This window comes from Nerophis ophidion, linkage group LG07 (assembly GCF_033978795.1).
Source record: "Nerophis ophidion isolate RoL-2023_Sa linkage group LG07, RoL_Noph_v1.0, whole genome shotgun sequence".
NCBI lineage: Eukaryota > Metazoa > Chordata > Actinopteri > Syngnathiformes > Syngnathidae > Nerophis > Nerophis ophidion.
In genome coordinates this window covers 68533857-68555504 of record NC_084617.1, presented here as the reverse complement: position 1 = coordinate 68555504, position 21648 = coordinate 68533857, and the positions used below count along the sequence as shown (strand labels likewise).

The following is a 21648-nucleotide window of genomic DNA, read 5'->3' as shown; positions in this document are numbered from 1 at the left end:
ACGACGCAAGCTCTCCGCTCATGTCTACGGTAAGAGCCGACTTATTACCAACATTTTCTCACCGAAACCTGCCGGTTGACATGTGGTAGGGAACCATGTTGGTTTGACCGCTCTGTTCCATAGTAAAGCTTCACTGTCATCTTTCGGGAATGTAAACAAGGAAACAACGGCTGTGTTTGTGTTGCTAAAGTTTGCCGCAATACACCGCTTCCCACCTACAGCTTTCCTCTTTGACGTCTCCATTATTAATTGAACAAACTGCAAAAGATTCAGCAACACAGATGTCCATAACACTGTGGAATTATGTGATGAAAAGAGATGACTTATAGCTGTGAACGGTGCTGGAACAAAATGTCCTCTACGACGTCACGCACACGCGTCATCATACCGTGACGTTTTAGCATGATACTTACGCGCGAAATTTAAAATTGCAGTTTAGTAAACTAAAAAGGCCGTATCGGCATGTGTTGCAATGTTAATATTTCATCATTGATATATAAACTATCAGACTGCGTGGTCGGTAGTAGTGGGTTTCAGTAGGCCTTTAAATATATATTAAATAAAAATGTACGTTTTAAAGGGGCTGTTTGCAAAATTTACACAGATGCCTAAAGGGTGCCAACTTTCCAATGTATTTTACTTATTACATCCCGCTTATGACGGCTTCCCGTGCGTAGTGACGTAATTATGTATGTACGACATTCTATCCAAACAACAACATGACTGTAAATTGTCCTTTGTTTGTCTTGGACTGCTTTTGTATGCTCTCTGCGCGTACGTAAGTAGCCGCGGTAAACGTCAATCATTTTATTTGGGCGGGTAAAAAAAAATTAATTGGATAAACTTTGTAATTGTGGAAAACCATTAATAGTGACATACCGTATTTTTCGGATTATAAGTCGCAGTTTTTTTTTCATAGTTTGGCCGGGGGTGCGATTTATACTCTGGAACGACTTATGTGTGAAATTATTAACACATTATCGTAAAATATCAAATAATATTATTTATCTCATTCACGTAAGAGACTAGGTGTATATCAGCAATCGTCACACACACACACACACACACACACACACACACACACACACACACACACACACGTCAACAATAAATGGACTTGGCAGAGTTGTTTAGAAGCTACACCGAGGAAGAAGATTTCATCGGATTTAGTGATAAAGAGCGACAGGTTGTTTGGTAACGTATAGCATGTTCTACAAACCCCGTTTCCATATGAGTTGGGAAATGGTATTAGATTAAATATAAACAGGATACAATGATTTGCAAATCATTTTCAACCCATATTCAGTTGAATATGCTACAAAGACAACATATTTGATGTTCAAACTGATAAAAAAAATTATTTTGCTAATAATCATTAACCTTAGAATTTGATGCCAGCAACACATGACAAAGAAATTGGGAAAGGTGGCAATAAATACTGATAAAGTTGAGGAATGCTCATCAAACACTTATTTGGAACATCCCACAGGTATGCAGGCTAATTGGGAACAGGTGGGTGCCTTGATTGGGTACAAAAACAGCTTCCCAAAAAATGCTCGGTCTTTCACAAGAAAGGATGGGGCGAGGTACACCCCTTTGTCCACAACTGCGTGAGCAAATAGTCAAACAGTTTAAGAACAACGTTTCTCAAAGTGCAATTGCAAGAAATTTAGGGATTTCAACATCTACGGTCCATAATATCATCAGAAAGTTCAGAGAATCTGGAGCAATCACTCCACGTAAGCGGCATGGCCGGAAACCAACATTGAATGACCGTGACTTTCGATCCGTCAGACGGCACTGTATCAAAACCGACATCAATCTCTAAAGGATATCACCACATGGGCTCAGGAACACTTTACAAAACCATTGTCACTAAATACATCTCTCTAAGTGCAAGTTAAAGCTCTACTATGCAAAGCGAAAGCCATTTATCAACAACATCCAGAAACGCCGTCGGCTTCTCTGGGCCCGAGCTCATCGAATATGGACTGATGCAAAGTGGAAAAGTGTTCGGTGGTCTGACGAGTCCACATTTCCAATTTTTTTTAGAAATATTCGACATCGTGTCATCTGGACCAAAGGGGAAGCGAACCATCCATACTGTTATCGACGCAAAGTTCAAAAGCCAGCAACTGTGATGGTATGGGGGTGCATTAGTGCCCAAGGCATGGGTAACTTACACATCTGTGAAGGCACCATTAATGCTGAAAGGTACATACAGGTTTTGGAACAACATATGCTGCCATCTAAGCGCCGTCTTTTTCATGGACGCTCCTGCTTATTTCAGCAAGACAATGCCAAGCCACATTCAGCACGTGTTACAACAGCGTGGCTTTGTAATAAAAGAGTGCAAGTATTTTCCTGGTCCGCCTGCTGTCCAGACCTGTCTCCTATGGAAAACGTGTGGCGCATTATGAAGCGTAAAATACGACGGCGGAGACCCCGGACTGTTGAACGACTGAAGCTCTACATAAAACAAGAATGGGAAAGAATTCCACTTTCAAAGCTTCAACAATTAGTTTCCTTAGTTACCAAACCTTTATTGAGTGTTGTTAAAAGAAAAGGTGATGTAACACAGTGGTGAACATGCCCTTTCCCAACTACTTTGCCACGTGTTGCAGTAATGAAATTCTAAGTTAATTATTATTTGCGGAAAAAAAACAAGTTTGAGTTTGAACATCAAATATCTTGTCTTTGTAGTGCATTCAGTTGAATATGGGTTGAAAAGGATTTGCAAATCATTGTATTCTGTTATTATTTACATCTAACACAAGTTCCCAACTTGTATAGAAATGGGGTTTGTAGATTTTAGTTGTGGGATAAAGGACTTGTACAAACATTAAACGTTAATCAGATCAACGATGACAAAGATTGTCTCTTAAGAATATACTGCATGTAGATACTGTATGTGAAGTGAATTATATTTATATAGCGCTTTTCTCTAGTGACTCAAAGCGCTTTACATAGTGAAACCCAATATCTAAGTTACATTTAAACAAGTGTACTGGGAGCAGGTGGGTAAAGTGTCTTGCCCAAGGACACAACGGCAGTGACTAGGATGGCGAAAGCGGGAATCGAACCTGGAACCCTCAAGTTGCTGGCACTGCCACTCTACCAACCGTGCTATGCTGCCATATTTAGATACTGTATGTAGATACTGTATGTAGATACTGTATGTAGATAACCTCCCAGCTGCTTGCATGGAAGTTCCTCTTCATAATGCTGACAAACTGACAGCAGATCAGATGCTCGACTAATCAACTTTCTCTCTATCAGTTCAATTGCAGTTGGAGTGCGTGGAGGAGTGTTCACGCTGACATTTGCACGATTAAATCTTCGGCTCAGGAACCACCTGTTCAGAACGTTAATGAAGCAGGAACTTGCCTTTTTTGATGAGAACCATACAGGTAAGATTACATTATATCATTTAATAAAACTACTGGTACATTCTATTGTATTGTTTTTCATACAACATTATTGATCTCTTTCTAATTAAGAATTATGTTATATTATAAGGGGGATGTTTTTCTGGGGGGGTCCAGAATAGATAACATTTATTTGGGATAGGCTTCAGCTCCCCTTCCACCCCGAAAGGGACAAGCAGTAGAGAATGGATGGATTAATGAGTTATTTTTAATGTAAAACATTGATTTAAGATACAGGTATTTTGAATTAGGTGATATGTCACAAACCAATGAAACTCATGTCTCAAGATACCACTGTCCACAAATATTGAGCTTTTCCTGTATTTTGCTAACTTTTTGTCTCTCCCAACAGCATCTGCTAAAATTACAAAATTAAAATGAAATTTTACAATTATTGGCTAGTGTGTGAATGTTGTCTGTTTATCTGAGGTGAACCCTGCGATGAGGTGGCGACATGTCCAGGGTGTACACCGCCTTCCGCTCGAATGCAGATGATATAGGCTCTAGCTCCCCCTGCAAACGCGAAAAGGACAAGCGGTAGTCAATGGATGGATGGATGGATTGTAGGGATGTAACGGTACACAAAAATTTCGGTTCGGTGCATACCTCGGTTTAGAGGTCACGGTTCGGTTCATTTTCGGTACAGTAAGAAAACAACAAAATATAAATTTTTTGGTTATTTATTTACCAAATTTGTAAACAATGGCTTTATCCTTTTAACATTGGGAACACTATAACAATTCTGCCCACGTTAATCCACATTAAACTGCCTCAACTTGTTGCTCAGATTAAATAAAATGACAAAACTTTTCTTCTACATATAAAAAGTGCAACATTAAACAGTTTTAAGTCAACTCCTCATGCTTAATTTATTACAGGATTTGGGAAGTCTGTTGTTGATTTTTATCATGTAAACGTTATATTTTTATCAACATGTGATAGCAGGGACCCTGCCATTCAAACTAGGCTGCTACATCACACACACACACACTGCTAAATGAGCTAACGTTACGCTAAAAGTTAATTAGCCTTCACCTCAAGCCAGGACTGCGAGCGAGCTGAGCAGTTTGTTTCTAGAACGTCATCTAAAACGTTGACTGGGAGGTGTTTATTATAATTTGGGGAGAGTACGCTGCTCACCTACTAAACACCTATCTGTTCGACGCTTAAGCGCTGACGACATGCGCTCTGAATACGCATTGCTGATTGGCTGTTACCACTATATTTGTAACCAATCAGATGGTTGTGTGGGTGGGACAATGCTGGGTGCTGTGTTGGAGACAGAGGTAGAAAGCAGAGCAGCTTGTTAAGACTTTAGCTTAGGCGGCTATTTAATATGTTCGTGTGGAAACTTGTTTGGTACACCTCCGAACCGAACCAGAACCCCCATACAAAAACGGTTCAATACAAATACACGTACCGTTTCACCCCTAATGGATTGGTTTAACCTCGTAAATAGAGATGTTGCTATCGATCGGCCACCAATCAGTGTCGTGAAAACGTACGTGATTGAGGTATGCCGATTAAGGCCTTTCAATGCCGATCACAAAAGACGATCCCCTTTGGCTGATACTTTATTTATTTTGTTTCCACGGGTGACTGGCGGCTATAGCAACTAACTGTACATACTGTAAGTTAATAATGATCACCGCTTCTTCAATTCTTATAAGTATTATTATCACTGGAGGACCAGGCTAAACATGTTACACAACGAGTTAGAGCAAGCAGGAGCAGACAAAGTATATTAGTTGCTAAACTACCTTGAAACAACACCAATAAATATGTGGCTTGTAAACATTAAGTAATCTACCGTATTTTTCGGACTATAAGTCTGAGTTTTTTTCATAGTTTGGTTGGGGGTGCGACTTATGTGTGAAATTTCTAACACATTATCGTAAAGTATCAAATAATATTATTTAGCTCATTCACGTAAAGGACTAGACGTATAAGATTTCCTGGGATTTATCGACAGATTGTTTGGTTTACGTATAGCATGTTCTATATGTTATAGTTATTTGAATGACTCTTACCATAATATGTTACGTTAACATACCAGGCACCTTCTCAGTTGGTTATTTATGCCTCATATAACGTACACTTATTCAGCCTGTCGTTCACTATTCTTTATTTATTTAAAATTGCCTTTCAAATGTCTATTCTTGGTGTTGGGTTTTATCAAATAAATATCCCCAAAAAATGTGACTTATACTCCAGTGCGACTTATGTTTTTTTCCTTCTTTGTTATGCATTTTTGGCAGGTGCGACTTATATAGAAATGTGTTACAGCAGAAAGTAAGCATATATTATTAACAAGTAGATTACTACAAGTCTAAAGAGAGTTTAGTGTGAATAATATTTATATAGCGCTTTTCTCTATTGACTCACAGCGCTTCACATAGTGAAACCCAATATCTAAGTTACATTTAAACCAATGTGGGTGGCACTGGGAGCAGGTGGGTAAAGTGTCTTGCCCAAGACACTTTGCGGTGTGTGTGTGCGTGCGTGCGTGCGTGCGTGCGTGCGTGTTACGGACAGCAAAGCCCTGTCTGTCTGGGAGGAAGACAAGCATTATTGACCTACAGTTAACAACTAAGTTATTTCACCTTACCTTTTTCTGTGTTGAAGCAGCAAAAAAGGACATTATGTTAAATGAAGAGTTTCTGTCTCTGATGGTTGATATAATAATGTAAGTGCATCATAAAGCCTACAGGAACTCCATGGTGTTCAGGGATGAATAGTATCTCCTATTGCTATTGTTCTATTTTTTTCAGCTATAGTTACATTATTCATTAGTAATGTAGCAGCCTAGGTTTGAATGGCAGGGTCCCTGCTATCACATGTTGATACGAGTATAACATTTACGTAATAATAATCAACTACAGGCTTCCCAAATGTTCTAATAAATTAAGCATGAGGAGTTGAGCATATGTCAGCATTTATTTGACTTAGTCATTTTGTCTTAGTAAGTCAATATTTAGTAAGTCAAAATAATGACAAACTTAGTATCTCAGTTTACTAGGACTTTTTTGTGTTTTGTTTTTACTTTACGGACAAAATATCAAGATGTATATCGTATATTGCCATTCACCATACGGAGCGGAAAACCCAACCAAAAGTTGTAGGCTTCTTAACGCGACGAAGACTTCCCCCTGGAGAGACGCTACCTTAACTAACAAATATTATGGGGGAAGCACTGAAAATAATGTATGGGTGACACTGCTAACCTTACAGGTTGCAGCAAATGACACTTAATAGTGGAATGTATCTTATCACCATTCAGGTGACATCACCTCACGCCTGTCAGCTGACACCACCCAAGTGAGTGACCTCATCTCCCAGAACGTCAATGTGTTCTTGAGGAGCAGCATCAAGGCCGTTGGCTTTCTCATTTTTATGTTTGGGATGTCCTGGAAGCTAACATTGGTCAACTTGATGGGACTTCCTTTTGTTGCCCTCTTTTCTGAGTATTACGGAAACTACTACAAGGTAAAGTTGTTGATCGTTGAGTATGCAGATTGATGTGAACCACTCTGAATGATTTTAACATTTTTTTTTTTATTAGAAACTGACTAAAGAGGTGCAAACAAACCTGGCAAAGGCTAACAAAGTTGCAGAAGAAACCATTTCAGCCATAAAGACAGTAAGGAGCTTTGCCAATGAGGGTGAGGAGGCTGACTCCTACTACGCCAAGCTCAAAGTCATGTACCAGATCAACAAAAAACAAGCCATGGCCTATGCTTGCTACATGTGGTCCACATGTGTAGGTGTCATCGGAGGCCTCACTTGTATTGTTTGAATTAGAGATGTCCGATAATGGCTTTTTTGCCGATATTCCGATATTGTCCAATTCTTAATTACCGATTCAGATATCAACCGATACCGTTATATACAGTCGTGGAATTAACACATTATTATGCGTAATTTTGTTGTGATGCTCCGCTGGATGCATTAAACCAGGGGTGCCCACACTTTTTCTGCAGGCGAGCTACTTTTCAATTGACCAACTCGAGGGGATCTACCTCATTTATATATATCATTTATATTTATTTATTTATGAAAGAGACATTTTTGTAAACAAGTTAAATGTGTTTAATCATAATACAAGCATGTGTAACACATATAGATGTCTTTCTTTCACAAAGACAAGAATATAAGTTGGTGTATTACCTGATTCTGATGACTTGCATTGATTGGAATCAGACAGTAATGATGATAACGCCCACATTTTCAAATGGAGGAGAAAAAAAGTTGTCCTTTCTGTACAATACCACATGAAAGTGGTTGGTTTTTGGCATCTAATTCATCCAGCTTCCATACACTTTACAAGAAAAACATTGGCGGCAAATTCCGTAGCTTGCTTGATTGACACTCACGGCACCCGAGGGTCTTGTGAGATGACGCTGGCTGCTGCCAGTTCATTATTATGAAAAAATGACAGAGAGGAAGGCGAGAAACACTTTTTATTTCAACAGACTTTCGCGCCGTCCCTTCCGTCAAAACTCTAAAGGCCGACTGCACATTTCCTATCTTCACAATAAAAGCCCTGCTTCATGCTGCCTGCGCTAACAAAATAAGAGTCTCGGAAAGCTGGCGTGCACAAGTGATGTGCACGCCAGCTTTCTGAGGGATCGCTTGTGCACGCCAGTTTTCCGAGACTCTGTATTTAGTTAGCGCAGGCAGCATGAAGCAGGGTTTTTATTGTGAAGATAGGAAATGTGCAGTCGGCCTTTAGAGTTTTGACGGAAGGTACGGCGCGAGAGTCTGTTGAAATAAAGTGTTTCTCGCCTTCCTCTCGGTCATATTTTCATAATAATGATCTTGCACAGCCAGCGTCATCTCACAAGACCCTCCGGTACCGTGAATGTCATTTAAGTGACGTCTTGGTGAAGATTGATGATCAATAATTTTTAGGTCTATTTTTTTTAAAAGCCTGGCTGGAGATCGACTGACACAACCCCCGCGGTCGACTGGTAGCTCGCGATCGACGTAATGGGCACCCCTGCATTAAACCATGTAACAAGTTTTTACAAAATAAATCAACTCAATTTGTGGAAAAAAATGCCAACATGGCACTGCCATATTTATTATTGAAGTCACAAACAAAACAGCAGCTTGGAATTTGGGACATTCTCTCTCTCCCTGAGAGAGTATGAGGAGGTTGTGGTGGTTGTGGTATTTGTTCTGTTGTGTTACGGTGCGGATGTTCTCCCGAAATGTGTTTGTCGTTCTTGTTTGGCTTGAGTTCACAGTGTGGCGCATATTTGTAACAGTGTTAAAGTTGTTTATACGGCCACCCTCAGTGTGACCTGTATGGCTGTTGACCATGTATGCCTTGCATTCACTTGTGTGTGTGAAAAGCCGCAGATATTATATGACTGGGCCGGCATGCAAAAGCAGTCCCTTTAAAGTTTATTGGAGCTCTATACTTCTTCCTACGTCCGTGTAGCACTCCGTACAACGGCGTTTTAAAAAGTCATGAATTTAACTTTTTGAAACCGATACCGATAGTTTCCGGTATTACATTTTAAAGCATTTATCGGCCGATAATATCGGCAGCCCGATAGTATCGGACATCTCTAGTTTAAATACATTTTTTTGGTATCAGTCATGCAGCACATTTTACTCAAGTTCTATTTTCTAGATCTCAGAGCTCGCTCTAGAGGTTACCATCCTCACCTACGGTGGCCACCTGGTGGTTTCTGGCCAGATGGGAAGTAGCGAGTTGTTATCCTTTTTCATATACATGCTTGAAATGGGAGAATGTTTGTCGGTATGTAGTCTAATCGTCTATTTTCTTCATCATACTTACAGTGAAAAATTCACAAGGTTGCTAAAATGATGTGGGATCTCCCTTGCAGAGCATTGCATCAGTTTACTCGGGCCTCATGCAGGGAGTTGGAGCTGCTGAGAAGGTTTTTGAGTACTTGGACAGGAAACCCAAGCACCCGGCAGAGGGCACAGAGACTTTAAACTCATGCAGTGGTTTGGTGGAATTTCAAGACATTACATTTGCCTATCCTTCACGGCCAGAGATTGATATCCTTAAGGTTGGTTTACAACTAAATGCTTAAATTGGTCTGTCAACCAACTTGTCAATTCCTTGTCCCCCGTCTTCTAACTATTAATAACAAATTCACTGTGTTCATGTCGACAGTAGTCTGTACTTGTGGAAATAGTTTGGCTCAAATTAAGCATTCTACAACCCCTGGAAACACCTTTTAATGATTACCGGTTGACAATACCGCATTGTTTCCCATATACCGTATTTTTCGAAGTATAAGTCGCTCCGGAGTATAAGTCGTACCTGCCGAAAATGCATAATAAAGAAGGAAAAAAAGCATATATAACTCGCACTGGAGTATAAGTCACACTTTTGGGGGAGATTTTCTTGATAAAACCCAACACCAAGAATAGACATTTGAAAGGCAATTTAAAATAAATAAAGAATAGTGAACAACAGGCTGAATAAGTGTACGTTATATGAGGCATAAATAACCAACTGAGAAGGTGCCTGGTATGTTAACGTAACATATTATGGTAAGAGTCATTCAAATAACTATAACATATAGAACATGCTATACCTTTATCAAACAATCTGTCACTCCTAATTGATAAATCCCATGAAATCTTATGTGTCTAGTCTCTTATGTGAATGAGCTAAATAATAATATTTGATATTTTACGGTAATGTGTTAATAATTTCACACATAAGTCGCTCCTGAGTATAAGTCTCACCCACGGCCAAACTATGAAAAAAAACTGTGACTTATAAACCGAAAAAAACAGTAGTTAAAAATATACACAAAACAATGTCCGCAGACTGCAGGGTTAAACAATACTTAATCAATCGTAGCTCTTTGGTGAAAGTCACAAGTAAATGTGCAAACAAAGGCTGGTTTTGTATTTTTGGTCATGTCGACAGTTGCTTAATCTGGAAGTGAGTCAGCCAGTCCAATGGGTGTAGACAGAAACAGGTTCCAGTGCACAGCGATTACAGTTTGAAACCCTTAACAACTAACACAGTGAAACTATGTTCTTGAAATCAACCCTTAACAGTTAACACAGTGAAACTATGTTCTTGAAATCAACCCTTAACAGTTAACACAGTGAAACTATGTTCTTGAAATCATCTTTATTTCTAATGATAAACAAATATCCTGCTAAGATTTCAATATGTGTCTGTGTGATGCAGGGAGTGTCATTCACCTTAAGGCCGGGGAAGGTGACCGCGCTGGTGGGGCCATCAGGCAGTGGAAAGAGCTCTTGTGTGAATCTACTGGAAAACTTCTACCTTCCGCAGCAAGGTCAAGTGTTGTTGGATGGAAAACCTGTTCACACTTTGAAGCATGAAGACCTTCATTCTCTGGTCAGTTCATGTCAGCATGAGGTCTGACTTTCTGTCTGGGGTGGCTTTAGCAAACGTACTTTAGATTTATAAACGTTGTCACCGTTATTGATATATCTGGTGGCGTACCCAGGGATCAATACCGGGACCAAACTTGATCAATCTCAATGTAAACGGTAATTGTAAATTTACAAAGGACTTAAAGGGGAACATTATCACAATTCCAAAAGGGTTTAAAACAATAAAAATCAGTTCCCAGTGGCTTGTTGTATTTTTTGAAATTTTTTTTGAAATTTTACCGGTCCCGGAATATCCCTAAATAAAGCTTTTAAGTGCCTTATTTTCGCCATCTTCGAAACCACTATCCATTTCCCTGTGACGTCATACAGTGCTGCCAATACAAACAACATGGCGGTTACCACAGCAAGATATAGCGACATTAGCTCGGATTCAGACTCGGATTTCAGCGGCTTAAGCGATTCAACAGATTACGCATGTATTGAAACAGATGGTCGGAGTATGGAGGCAGATAGCGAAAACGAAATTGAAGAAGAAATTGAAGCTATTCGGCCATAGCGTGGGTGTACCTAATGAAGTGGCCCATAGCATGGCTGCCTTATTAGCATCGCCGGTAAAATGTGCGGACCAAACGATCAGGACTTTCGCATCTTGTGACACTGAAGCAACTTCAATCCGTCGATTGGTAAGTGTTTTTTTCGCATTAAATGTTGGTATCTAGTTTCAAATGTACATACAGCTAGCATAAATAGCATGTTAGCATCGATTAGCGTAGCATGTTAGCATCGATTAGCTGGCAGTCATGCCGTCACCAAATATGTCTGATTAGCACATAAGTCAACAACATCAACAAAACTCACCTTTGTGATTTCGTTGACTTAATCGTTGCAAATGCATCTGCAGGTTATCCATACATCTCTGTGCCATGTCTGTCTTAGCATCGCCGGTCAAATGTGAAGACACTCTGGCACATTCAATGGGGGTCTGGCGGCAGATTTCTTGCCAGTGGTGCAACTTGAATCCCTCCCTGTTAGTGTTGTTACACCCTCCGACAACACACCGATGAGGCATGATGTCTCCAAGGTTCCAAAAAATAGTCGAAAAAACGGAATATAACAGAGCTGTAATGTGAAAATGAATATGGCGGGTGTGTTACCTCGGTGACGTCACGTTCTGACGTCATCACTACAAGACCGATAAACAGAAAGGCGTTTAATTTGCCAAAATTCACCCATTTAGAGTTCGGAAATCGGTTAAAAAAATACATGGTCTTTTTTCTGCAACATCAAGGTATATATTGAGGCTTGCATATGTTTGGTGATAATGTTCCCCTTTAAAGTTGGTATTACTTGCAGATGTTCAGGATGGAACACATTGAAGCTAAAACAAATAACAGTAGAAATGATTACATTTGACAAAAACAGACTATTCTGGTATTTCAGTAAAACTAAAATAATGCAATTCAGTAACAGCAGAAGTGAAAGTCAAATACAAATAGACGGAGTAGACATTGACAGGCTAAAACAAAACACATTTCTCTATGTAATAATAGATCAAATGAATTGGAAATCAAAAAGGAGGTGGCAAGAAAAAAACTCAATAGTACACCAAAAAAAATATGTTGTGGACCAAATTTTACTCCACACTGCTCGCTAGTGTTACAATATCTGAGTTATTGTTGGATTCACTATGTCTATTTGTTATGTTTATATGTATTCACGGCGGGTTTGCTTGGGAATTTTAAGATGGGCGTGGCTACCACTGTCAGGTGACTACTTGGGTAGCTTTTAAAAATGGCTTCATTGTTCGTTTGGTAAAATACCTGCGTGCTTCGTCACCGGCATACCCCACTGGTTAGATCATTTTATTATGTCCGCTTTTCTTGGTTAGATCAACTGAACTATTGTTTAAAATCCATGTTTGTTCGCTTCTTTTCTTTTTTGTTTGTTGCGTGTTCGCTAAGTCCGCGGCGCTTGTTTTGCGGCTGGCTGGCTGTTTGACAGCCAGAGCAAACACGCACTGTTTTAGCTTTTGAACGACATCGGCAAAATTATTAAGTCCAGAGTCGAGACCCAGGATGGACCGCTCGTCGGGACCCAGGATGGACCGCTCGCCTGTATCGGTTGGGGACATCTCTACGCTGCTGATCCGCTTGAGATGGTTTCCTGTGGACGGGACTCTCGCTGCTGTCTTGGATCCGCTTGAACTGAACTCTCGCGGCTGTGTTGGAGCCACTATGGATTGAACTTTCACAGTATCATGTTAGACCCGCTCGACATCCATTGCTTTCGGTCCCCTAGAGAGGGGGGGTTGCCCACATCTGAGGTCCTCTCCAAGGTTTCTCATAGTCAGCATTGTCACTGGCGTCCCACTGGATGTGAATTCTCTCTGCCCACTGGGTGTGAGTTTTCCTTGCCCTTTTGTGGGTTCTTCCGAGGATGTTGTAGTCGTAATGATTTGTGCAGTCCTTTGAGACATTTGTGATTTGGGGCTATATAAATAAACATTGATTGATTAAGTTAAAGGGTACAACCACAGTAATGTGCGGATTGAAATCTGTTGTATTAGAGTGTTGACACGTTGTGTGTGTGTGTCCGGCCGAATTGGAGTGATCGTAGGTTTATTCTTGGCTTGAGTTTGAAAATACCGGCACTTTACTTCCTGGTTTGGCTGATGGGATTTGTAGTTCTTTAATGTAGTTCTGCTTAAATGTGTAATGTGTGGCTCAAACAGAGCGCCTTTATGTTTTTTTTAGTATGCTTGTCCATGAATCATGGCGACATTATAAAAGATTCTGATCACATTTAAAACATTATATGACATAAATTAATGCCATCCATCCATCCATCATCTTCCGCTTATCCGAGGTCGGGTCGCGGGGGCAACAGCCTAAGCAGGGAAGCCCAGACTTCCCTCTCCCCAGCCACTTCGTCTAGCTCTTCCCGGGGGATCCCGAGGCGTTCCCAGGCCAGCCGGGAGACATAGTCTTCCCAACGTGTCCTGGGTCTTCCCCGTGGCCTCCTACCAGCTGGACGTGCTAAATTAATGGTGATAATAAAATGTAATGCTAAAATTAAAAAGTTAGGATATAATCACAGTGATTAATAATATGTCTTATCATGGTTGACAACAATATGGTTCAGTTGATTAATTCATGTCTATTATTTACATTATGATGATTCAAAAATAGATACACTGTTTTGTTGTGTTCATTTTTACTTTTAGGTTATTACTGCTGCTGCTATTGCTACTGCTACTGCTGCTGCTATTGCTATTACTGCTGCTGCTATTGCTATTACTGCTGCTGCTATTGCTACTGCTACTGCAACTGTTGCTGCAATAGTACCAAATAAAACAAGCAAAAAAGTGCACAGCGAGTAATTCCTTTTATGCTGAGTGACGACCCCTATTCAGAGGGCCAATACGGAAAAAACTGAACCGTTATTGTGTAGTAATAACTAGAGAAGTCCACTTCATTCATTAACTTTGTTACACATGAGCTCAGTAGGAATAATACATAATGTTTTATATAGAAAACCTCCAAACCCTTTATTTATTGAATCAAAAATTTAAAATAAATTAAACAGTGTGATGAATTTGCAAACCGCTAAAAAAGGGGTCTGGAACCTTTTTGGCCATGAAAGCCAGATATTTCAAAGTGTTTTTCCGTGAGAGCCATATAATATTTTTTAACACTGAATACAACTAAATGTGTGCATTTTTAAGTAAGACCAACATTTTTAGAGTATAATAAGTCTCTTCTTCTTTTTAATAACATTGTTATTCTAAAGTTAACAATAATAAATATAATACTTCTTACCATTAATGCCACATCTTGAACAGGTGCGACAGGAAATGGAGGTTATTTTTAACAATACCAGCGGAATTATTCATGACTTATCGTGTTAAGCAATGTCAGCTAAGATTTATGAGAGCCAGAAGCAGTCATCAAAAGAGCCACATCTGGCTCTAGAGCCATAGGTTCCCTACCCCTGTGCTAAAATGATGTACAAAGCAAACAATCAATCAATCAATGTATTTTATTTCGGCAATCTTCACATAAAACAAAGAACAACAACAAGAAAAGAAAAAAAAAAACCCACTCATTTGAGCAATGATTGAGCCGAAAGGGTATAGGTTGAAGCAACGCTTATAAAAACCTACCCCATCACAACAAGAACAAGGTTCAAAATATATAAAATCTAAAACATGCTTCACTTATATTACTTTTTCTTTTTTTAAACAATATATAAGCAACATATATGTAGCACACGTCTCATATACACAGTTTAACATTTAAATCAAACATATACATTTGTACACTTATATATATATATATATATATATTATATATACACAATTTATTTAAATTCCATATAAAGGGGTAATATATACATTTTAATATAACCTATATGTATAATTATGAAATCATAAATTGTATTTATATACATATATATTATTGTCTTTCTAAAACAATGTTTGCTCTTCTTTCTTATATTTACTAATGATAAATGATTTAAAAAGCTTTTTAAACTGGTTTATGTTGGTGCTGCGTTTTATTTCATCCTTTAAACAGTTCCATATTTTAACCCCTGCTATTGTTATACTCATTCGTTTCTGCGTTGTTCTACAATATTGGATCTTAAAAAGTAGTTCTCCTCTTAAATTATAATTCCCTTCTCTTTGTAAAAAATCTTCTCTGTAACCCTGTTGGAAGTGAATCTTTACTTGCTTTAGAAATCATTTGGGCAGTCTTGAGTTGGATGAGATCTGGTAGTTTTAAATCAAATGTTTTTATAAATAATCCATTAGTGTGTTCTCGGGGTCCTGTGTTATGTATCAGTCTGATGGCCCTTTTTTGCATTATGAATAGTGGTTGGATGTTCGTCCTGTATGTATTTCCCCAAACTTCTAGACAGTAACTCAAATATGGTAAAACAAGTGTACAATAAAGAGTGTGTAATGTTTTTTGATTAAGAACGTGCCTTGTTTTACCCGGGACAGCAATACTTCTCGCCAACTTCCCTTTGATGTATGTAATGTGTGACACTTCCAGCAGATCCTGTGGTCCAAGATCACACCCAAAAATTTGATTTTGTTTACTCTTTCTATACTTACATTGTCTATATATAATTTTACATCTATATCATTTCTCTTATTTCCAAATAACATAAAGCAAACTATAATCTGCTACCCAAGAATATTAAACTATTCTTCTCAGCAAAAGAGGAGAAATATATATAAATAGAGGGGAAAAAATTACTAAAAACTTCTGAATGCACGCACAAAACCTAAAACCGTTAAATTACGGAATGGATTAAGAAATAAAATAATTTAATTTTAGAATATTATCCAGTTAATTAAACTGTTAAAGTTCAAAAAGTGTTTACAAAGTACAAGGGAAAAGAATGCTGATAAGCCAACATCTGTATAAGTATCATTATCTAAAAATGTGAGGCATAGTCATCTCATGACAACTTAATTATTTACTTATGAAAACCTTATTTAATATTTGTATATTTCTTCAGTAATTTTTGCTTAATTATCAGTGAACCCCCGCAACCCTGAAAGGGATAAGCGGTAGAAAATGGATGGATGGATTTATCAATGTGTTTGTGTTACAGGTAAGAGTACAGGAAGTGGGAAAAACAAAACGGTAGAAATGGCTATAAAACGTAAAGTGATACAGTAGAATGAAATACCCTGTGCTACTCTTTTTCGAACATGCTGTCATGAAAAACTGGAAATATGTGCTGTATGCATGTTTGAAATGAACTAATACCATCACTATTAATCGTTCATTGTAGTTGTGCTTTTTATCTTAAACAATCCATTTTTTAAATATTATTAATCATACTTTTGCATTTTGATTAATTGTGATAATTGCAGTAAATTACTTCCATGCACAATTAAAATTTAAATTAGTGTTTAAAAAAGACCAACATTTTGACGCAAATGCAATTTTACTGTCAGAATGTCATATGGAATCATTTTTTTAATTTTTAATTTTAATGCACATTATTTAATGGTTTATAACTTACGAACAGTTTTATCCGAAGTATAGTTGAGGTGTATCCATCCATCCATCATCTTCCGCTTATCCGAGGTCGGGTCGCGGGGGCAACAGCCTAAGCAGGGAAACCCAGACTTCCCTCTCCCCAGCCACTTCGTCTAGCTCTTCCCGGGGGATCCCGAGGCGTTCCCAGGCCAGCCGGGAAACATAGTCTTCCCAACGTGTCCTGGGTCTTCCCCGTGGCCTCCCACCGGTTGGACGTGCCCTAAACACCTCCCTAGGGAGGCGTTCGGGTGGCATCCTGACCAGATGCCCGAACCACCTCATCTGGCTCCTCTCGATGTGAAGAAGCAGCGGCTTTACTTTAAGTTCCTCCCGGATGACAGAGCTTCTCACCCTATCTCTAAGGGAGAGCCCCGCCACACGGCGGAGGAAACTCATTTCGGCCGCTTGTACCCGTGATCTTATCCTTTCGGTCATGACCCAAAGCTCATGACCATAGGTGAGGATGGGAACGTAGATCGACCGGTAAATTGAGAGCTTTGCCTTCCGGCTCAGCTCCTTCTTCACCACAACGGATCGGTACAACGTCCGCATTACTGAAGACGCTGCACCATTCCGCCTGTCGATCTCACGATCCACTCTTCCCTCACTCGTGAACAAGACTCCTAGGTACTTGAACTCCTCCACTTGGGGCAGGGTCTCCTCCCCAACCCGGAGATGGCATTCCACCCTTTTCCGGGCGAGAACCATGGACTCGGACTTGGAGGTGCTAATTCTCATTCCGGTCGCTTCACACTCGGCGAGAGCTGAAGATCCCGGTCAGATGAAGCCATCAGGACCACATCATCTGCAAAAAGCAGAGACCTAATCCTGCAGCCACCAAACCGGAACCCCTCAACGCCTTGACTGCGCCTAGAAATTCTGTCCATAAAAGTTATGAACAGAATCGGTGACAAAGGGCAGCCTTGGCGGAGTCCAACCCTCACTGGAAATGTGTTCGACTTACTGCCAGCAATGCGGACCAAGCTCTGACACTGATCATACAGGGAAGGGACCGCCACAATAAGACAGTCCGGTACCCCATACTCTCTGAGCACTCCCCACAGGACATCCCGAGGGACACGGTCGAATGCCTTCTCCAAGTCCACAAAGCACATGTAGACTGGTTGGGCAAACTCCCATGCACCCTCAAGAACCCTGCCGAGAGTATAGAGCTGGTCCACAGTTCAGGTTGAGGTGTATTTTGAAGCAAAACTTGCCACTCAGCACCCCTCACTCAGCTTTTTCACTGTCATGCATTGACCGTGTCACTGACCGTAAAGCAATCTACTTTTGGTAATTAACACGGTTAAGATAAAGAAGCATGTGTGGTCCAAATAATAGTGAGATTGATCTACTTCAGGGGTCACCAACGCGGTGCCCGCGGGCACCAGGTCGCCCGTAAGGACCAGATGAGTCGCCCGCTGGCCTGTTCTAAAAATAGCTCAAATAGCAGCACTTACCAGTGAGCTGCCTCTATTTTTTAAATTTTATTTATTTACTAGCAAGCTGGTCTCGCTTTGCTCGACATTTTTAATTCTAAGAGAGACAAAACTCAAATAGAATTTGAAAATCCAAGAAAATATTTCAAAGACTTGGTCTTCACTTATTTAAATAAATTCATTTATTTTTTACTTTGCTTCTTATAACTTTCAGAAAGACAATTTTAGGGAAAAATTACAACCTTAAAAATGATTTTAGGACTTTTAAAATCACACCATTTTACCTTTTAAATTCCTTCCTCTTCTTTCCTGACAATTTAAATAAATGTTCAAATATTTTTTTTCATTGTAAAGAATAATAAATACTTTTTAATTTAATTCTTCATTTTAGCTTCTGTTTTTTCGATGAAGAATATTTGTGAAATATTTCTTCAAACTTTCCCAAAAAATATTCTGGCAAAATTAGAAAATCTGTAGAATCAAATTTGAATCTTATTTCAAAGTCTTTTGAATTTGTTTTAAAATTTTTGTTCTGGAAAATCTATAAGAAATACTGATTTGTCTTTTTTTAGAAATATAGCGAGGTCCAATTTGTTATATATTCTAACAAAGTGCAGATTGGATTTTAACCTATTTAAAACATGTCATCAAAATTCAAAAATTTATCTTAATCAGGAAAAATTACTAATGATGTTTCATAAATTTTTTTTTTTTTTTTTTTCAAAAAGATTCAAATTAGATATTTTTTCTCCATTTTTTTCGGTTGAATTTTAAAGAGTCGAAATTGAAGACAAACTATGTTTCAAAATTTAATTTTAATTTTTTCGTGTTTTCTCCTCTTTTAAATCGTTCAATTAAGTGTTTTTTTCATCATTTATTCTCTACAAAAAACCTTCCGCAAAAGGAAAAAAAATGTACAACGGAATGACAGACAAATACCCATTTTTTTATATATATAAAGATTTATTTATTAAAGGTAAATCGAGCAAATTGGCTATTTCTGGCAATTTATTTAAGTGTGTATCAAACTGGTAGCCCTTTGTATTAACCAGTATGCATGAGTTAACACCTTAACTTTGACAGCCTTAATTGTAATGTGTTGGCATTTTGAAGACTCTATATGTTGTTTGCAGGTGGCTCTTGTGGGCCAAGAGCCGGTTCTTTTTGATCGGTCAGTTGAGGAGAACATCACTTACGGTCTTACTGACGTCTCCACAGAGGACTTTACCCAGGCAGTCACAAAGTCCAACGTTCATGATTTCATCACGGACCTGCCCCAAGGCTATCAGACAAGTAAGTATTGCATATCTTAATCTCTCTGTTCTATACTAGTAAGTACATGATCCATTTTTAGATGCATCACGATCGGGGCGTGGACGATTCTGAATTGATGGACAAATGTCCAAATATTGATTATTTAAAGGGGGCCTTTGATGATTTTCCTATTTTCTGATGTATTAATGTTACAATGTTGGAGACTCCTGTTCAACAAAACCAAAGCATCCAATGATTATATTCACATTCATGCATTTGGGCATGAGCTTGCAAGCAGGGTTTGAATTAGGGCTGGGCGATATGTTGATATACACCAGGGGTCACCAACGCCAGGTAGCCCGTAAGGACCAGATTAGTCGCCCGCTGGCCTGTTCTAAAAATAGCTCAAATAGCAGCACTTACCAGTGAGCTGCCTCTATTTTTTAAATTGTATTTATTTACTAGCAAGCTGGTCTCGCTTTGCTCGACATTTTTAATTCTAAGAGAGACAAAACGCAAATAGAATTTGAAAATCCAAGAAAATATTTTAAAGATTTGGTCTTCACTTGTTTAAATAAATGCATTTATTTTTTTTACTTTGCTTCATATAACTCTCAGACAATTTTAGAGAAAAAAATACAACCTTAAAAATGATTTTAGGGTTTTTAAACACATATACCTTTTTACCTTTTAAATTCCTTCCTCTACTTTCCTGACAATTTAAATCAATGTTGAAGTCAATGTATTTTTTTTATTGTAAAGAATAATAAATATATTTTAATTCAATTCTTCATTCTAGCTTCTGTTTTTTTGACGAAGAATATTTGTGAAATATTTATTCACACTTATTACGATTAAAATTAAAAAAAAATATTCTGGCAAATCTAGAAAGTTCTTAGAATCAAATTTAAATCTTATTTCAAAGTCTTTTAAATTTCTTTTAAAAATTTTCTTCTGGAAAATCTAGAAGAAATAATGATTTGTCTTTGTTAGAAATATAGCTTGGTCCAATTTGTTATGTATTATAACAAAGTGCAAATTGGATTTTAACTTATTTAAAACATGTCGTCAAAATTTTACAATTAATCTTAATCAGGAAAAAAATACTAATGATGTTCCACAATTTATTTATTTTAATTTTTTTCAAAAAGATTCGAATTAGCTAGTTTTTCTCTTCATTTTTTCGTTTGAATTTTGAATTTTAAAGAGTCGAAATTCAAGATAAACTCTGTTTCAAAGTTTAATTTTCATTTTTTTGTGTTTTCTCCTCTATTAAACCGTTCAATTAAGTGTTTTTTTTCATCATTTACTCTCTACAAAAAACCTTCCGTAAAAGGAAAAAAAATGTACGACGGAATGACAGACAGAAATACCCTTTTTTTTTTATTTATATAGATTTATTCATTAAAGGTAAATTGAGCAAATTGGTTATTTCTGGCAATTTATTTAGGTGTGAATCAAACTGGTAGCCCTTCGCATTACTCATTACCCAAGAAGTAGTTCTTGGTTTCAAAAAGGTTGGTGACCCCTGATATACTCGATATATCGCGGGTTTGTCTTTGTGCGTTATAGAAAATGACTATATCGTGATATTCGAGTATAAGTTCTCACGCAGTTGCTTTTAGCTGCGGGCATTACACCACAGGCTCTTCCCACTCTTTTTCGTCCGTCCTTCTCACTGAGAGCAAGCGCACCTTCTTACATACGTCACGTACGTTTACGCCCCCGCGGAGCAGAGAGGTAGCAGCATGGGTAACGTTAGCTGTGATGCTAGCGGAGCCGTGCGAGTGGTAATAAGAAAGAGAGTAGGTGCGAATCTAGACACAAATGAAGGATGATGTGACGGTTGGCGGGCATCGTGGTGCGAGTGGTGCTTCTTCCAAGATACAGATCGGGCTCGGACACAGCGTACAGGTATGAAGTAATGATTTATTAAAACTAAAAACAGACTAGGAACAAAAACACTGGGGCTAAGGCAGCAAAGGCAAACAAAGAGCTATTAGCATGAGAGCTAGAGAAACAAACTGAATACTTGCTCGAGGCACAACAGGCAAAACAAAACACTAGCATGGGAGCTAGGAAAACACAAAAGGCTAAGCGTGGAAG

At 38.6% G+C, this 21648-nt stretch overlaps 1 protein-coding gene across 2 annotated transcripts in view; it reads left to right on the top strand.

The window, feature by feature from the left end:
• abcb9 (ATP-binding cassette, sub-family B (MDR/TAP), member 9) overlaps positions 1 to 21648 on the top strand; it is a 36806-nt gene that overhangs the window by 9370 nt on the left and 5788 nt on the right. For both annotated transcript variants that reach the window (XM_061906972.1, XM_061906971.1), the window contains exons 4-10: positions 3280 to 3410; positions 6709 to 6914; positions 6991 to 7188; positions 9070 to 9198; positions 9287 to 9475; positions 10621 to 10794; positions 19422 to 19581. In XM_061906972.1, the coding sequence (XP_061762956.1) occupies positions 3280 to 3410; positions 6709 to 6914; positions 6991 to 7188; positions 9070 to 9198; positions 9287 to 9475; positions 10621 to 10794; positions 19422 to 19581 (1187 nt within the window). The remainder of the gene's footprint in view (positions 1 to 3279; positions 3411 to 6708; positions 6915 to 6990; positions 7189 to 9069; positions 9199 to 9286; positions 9476 to 10620; positions 10795 to 19421; positions 19582 to 21648) is intronic.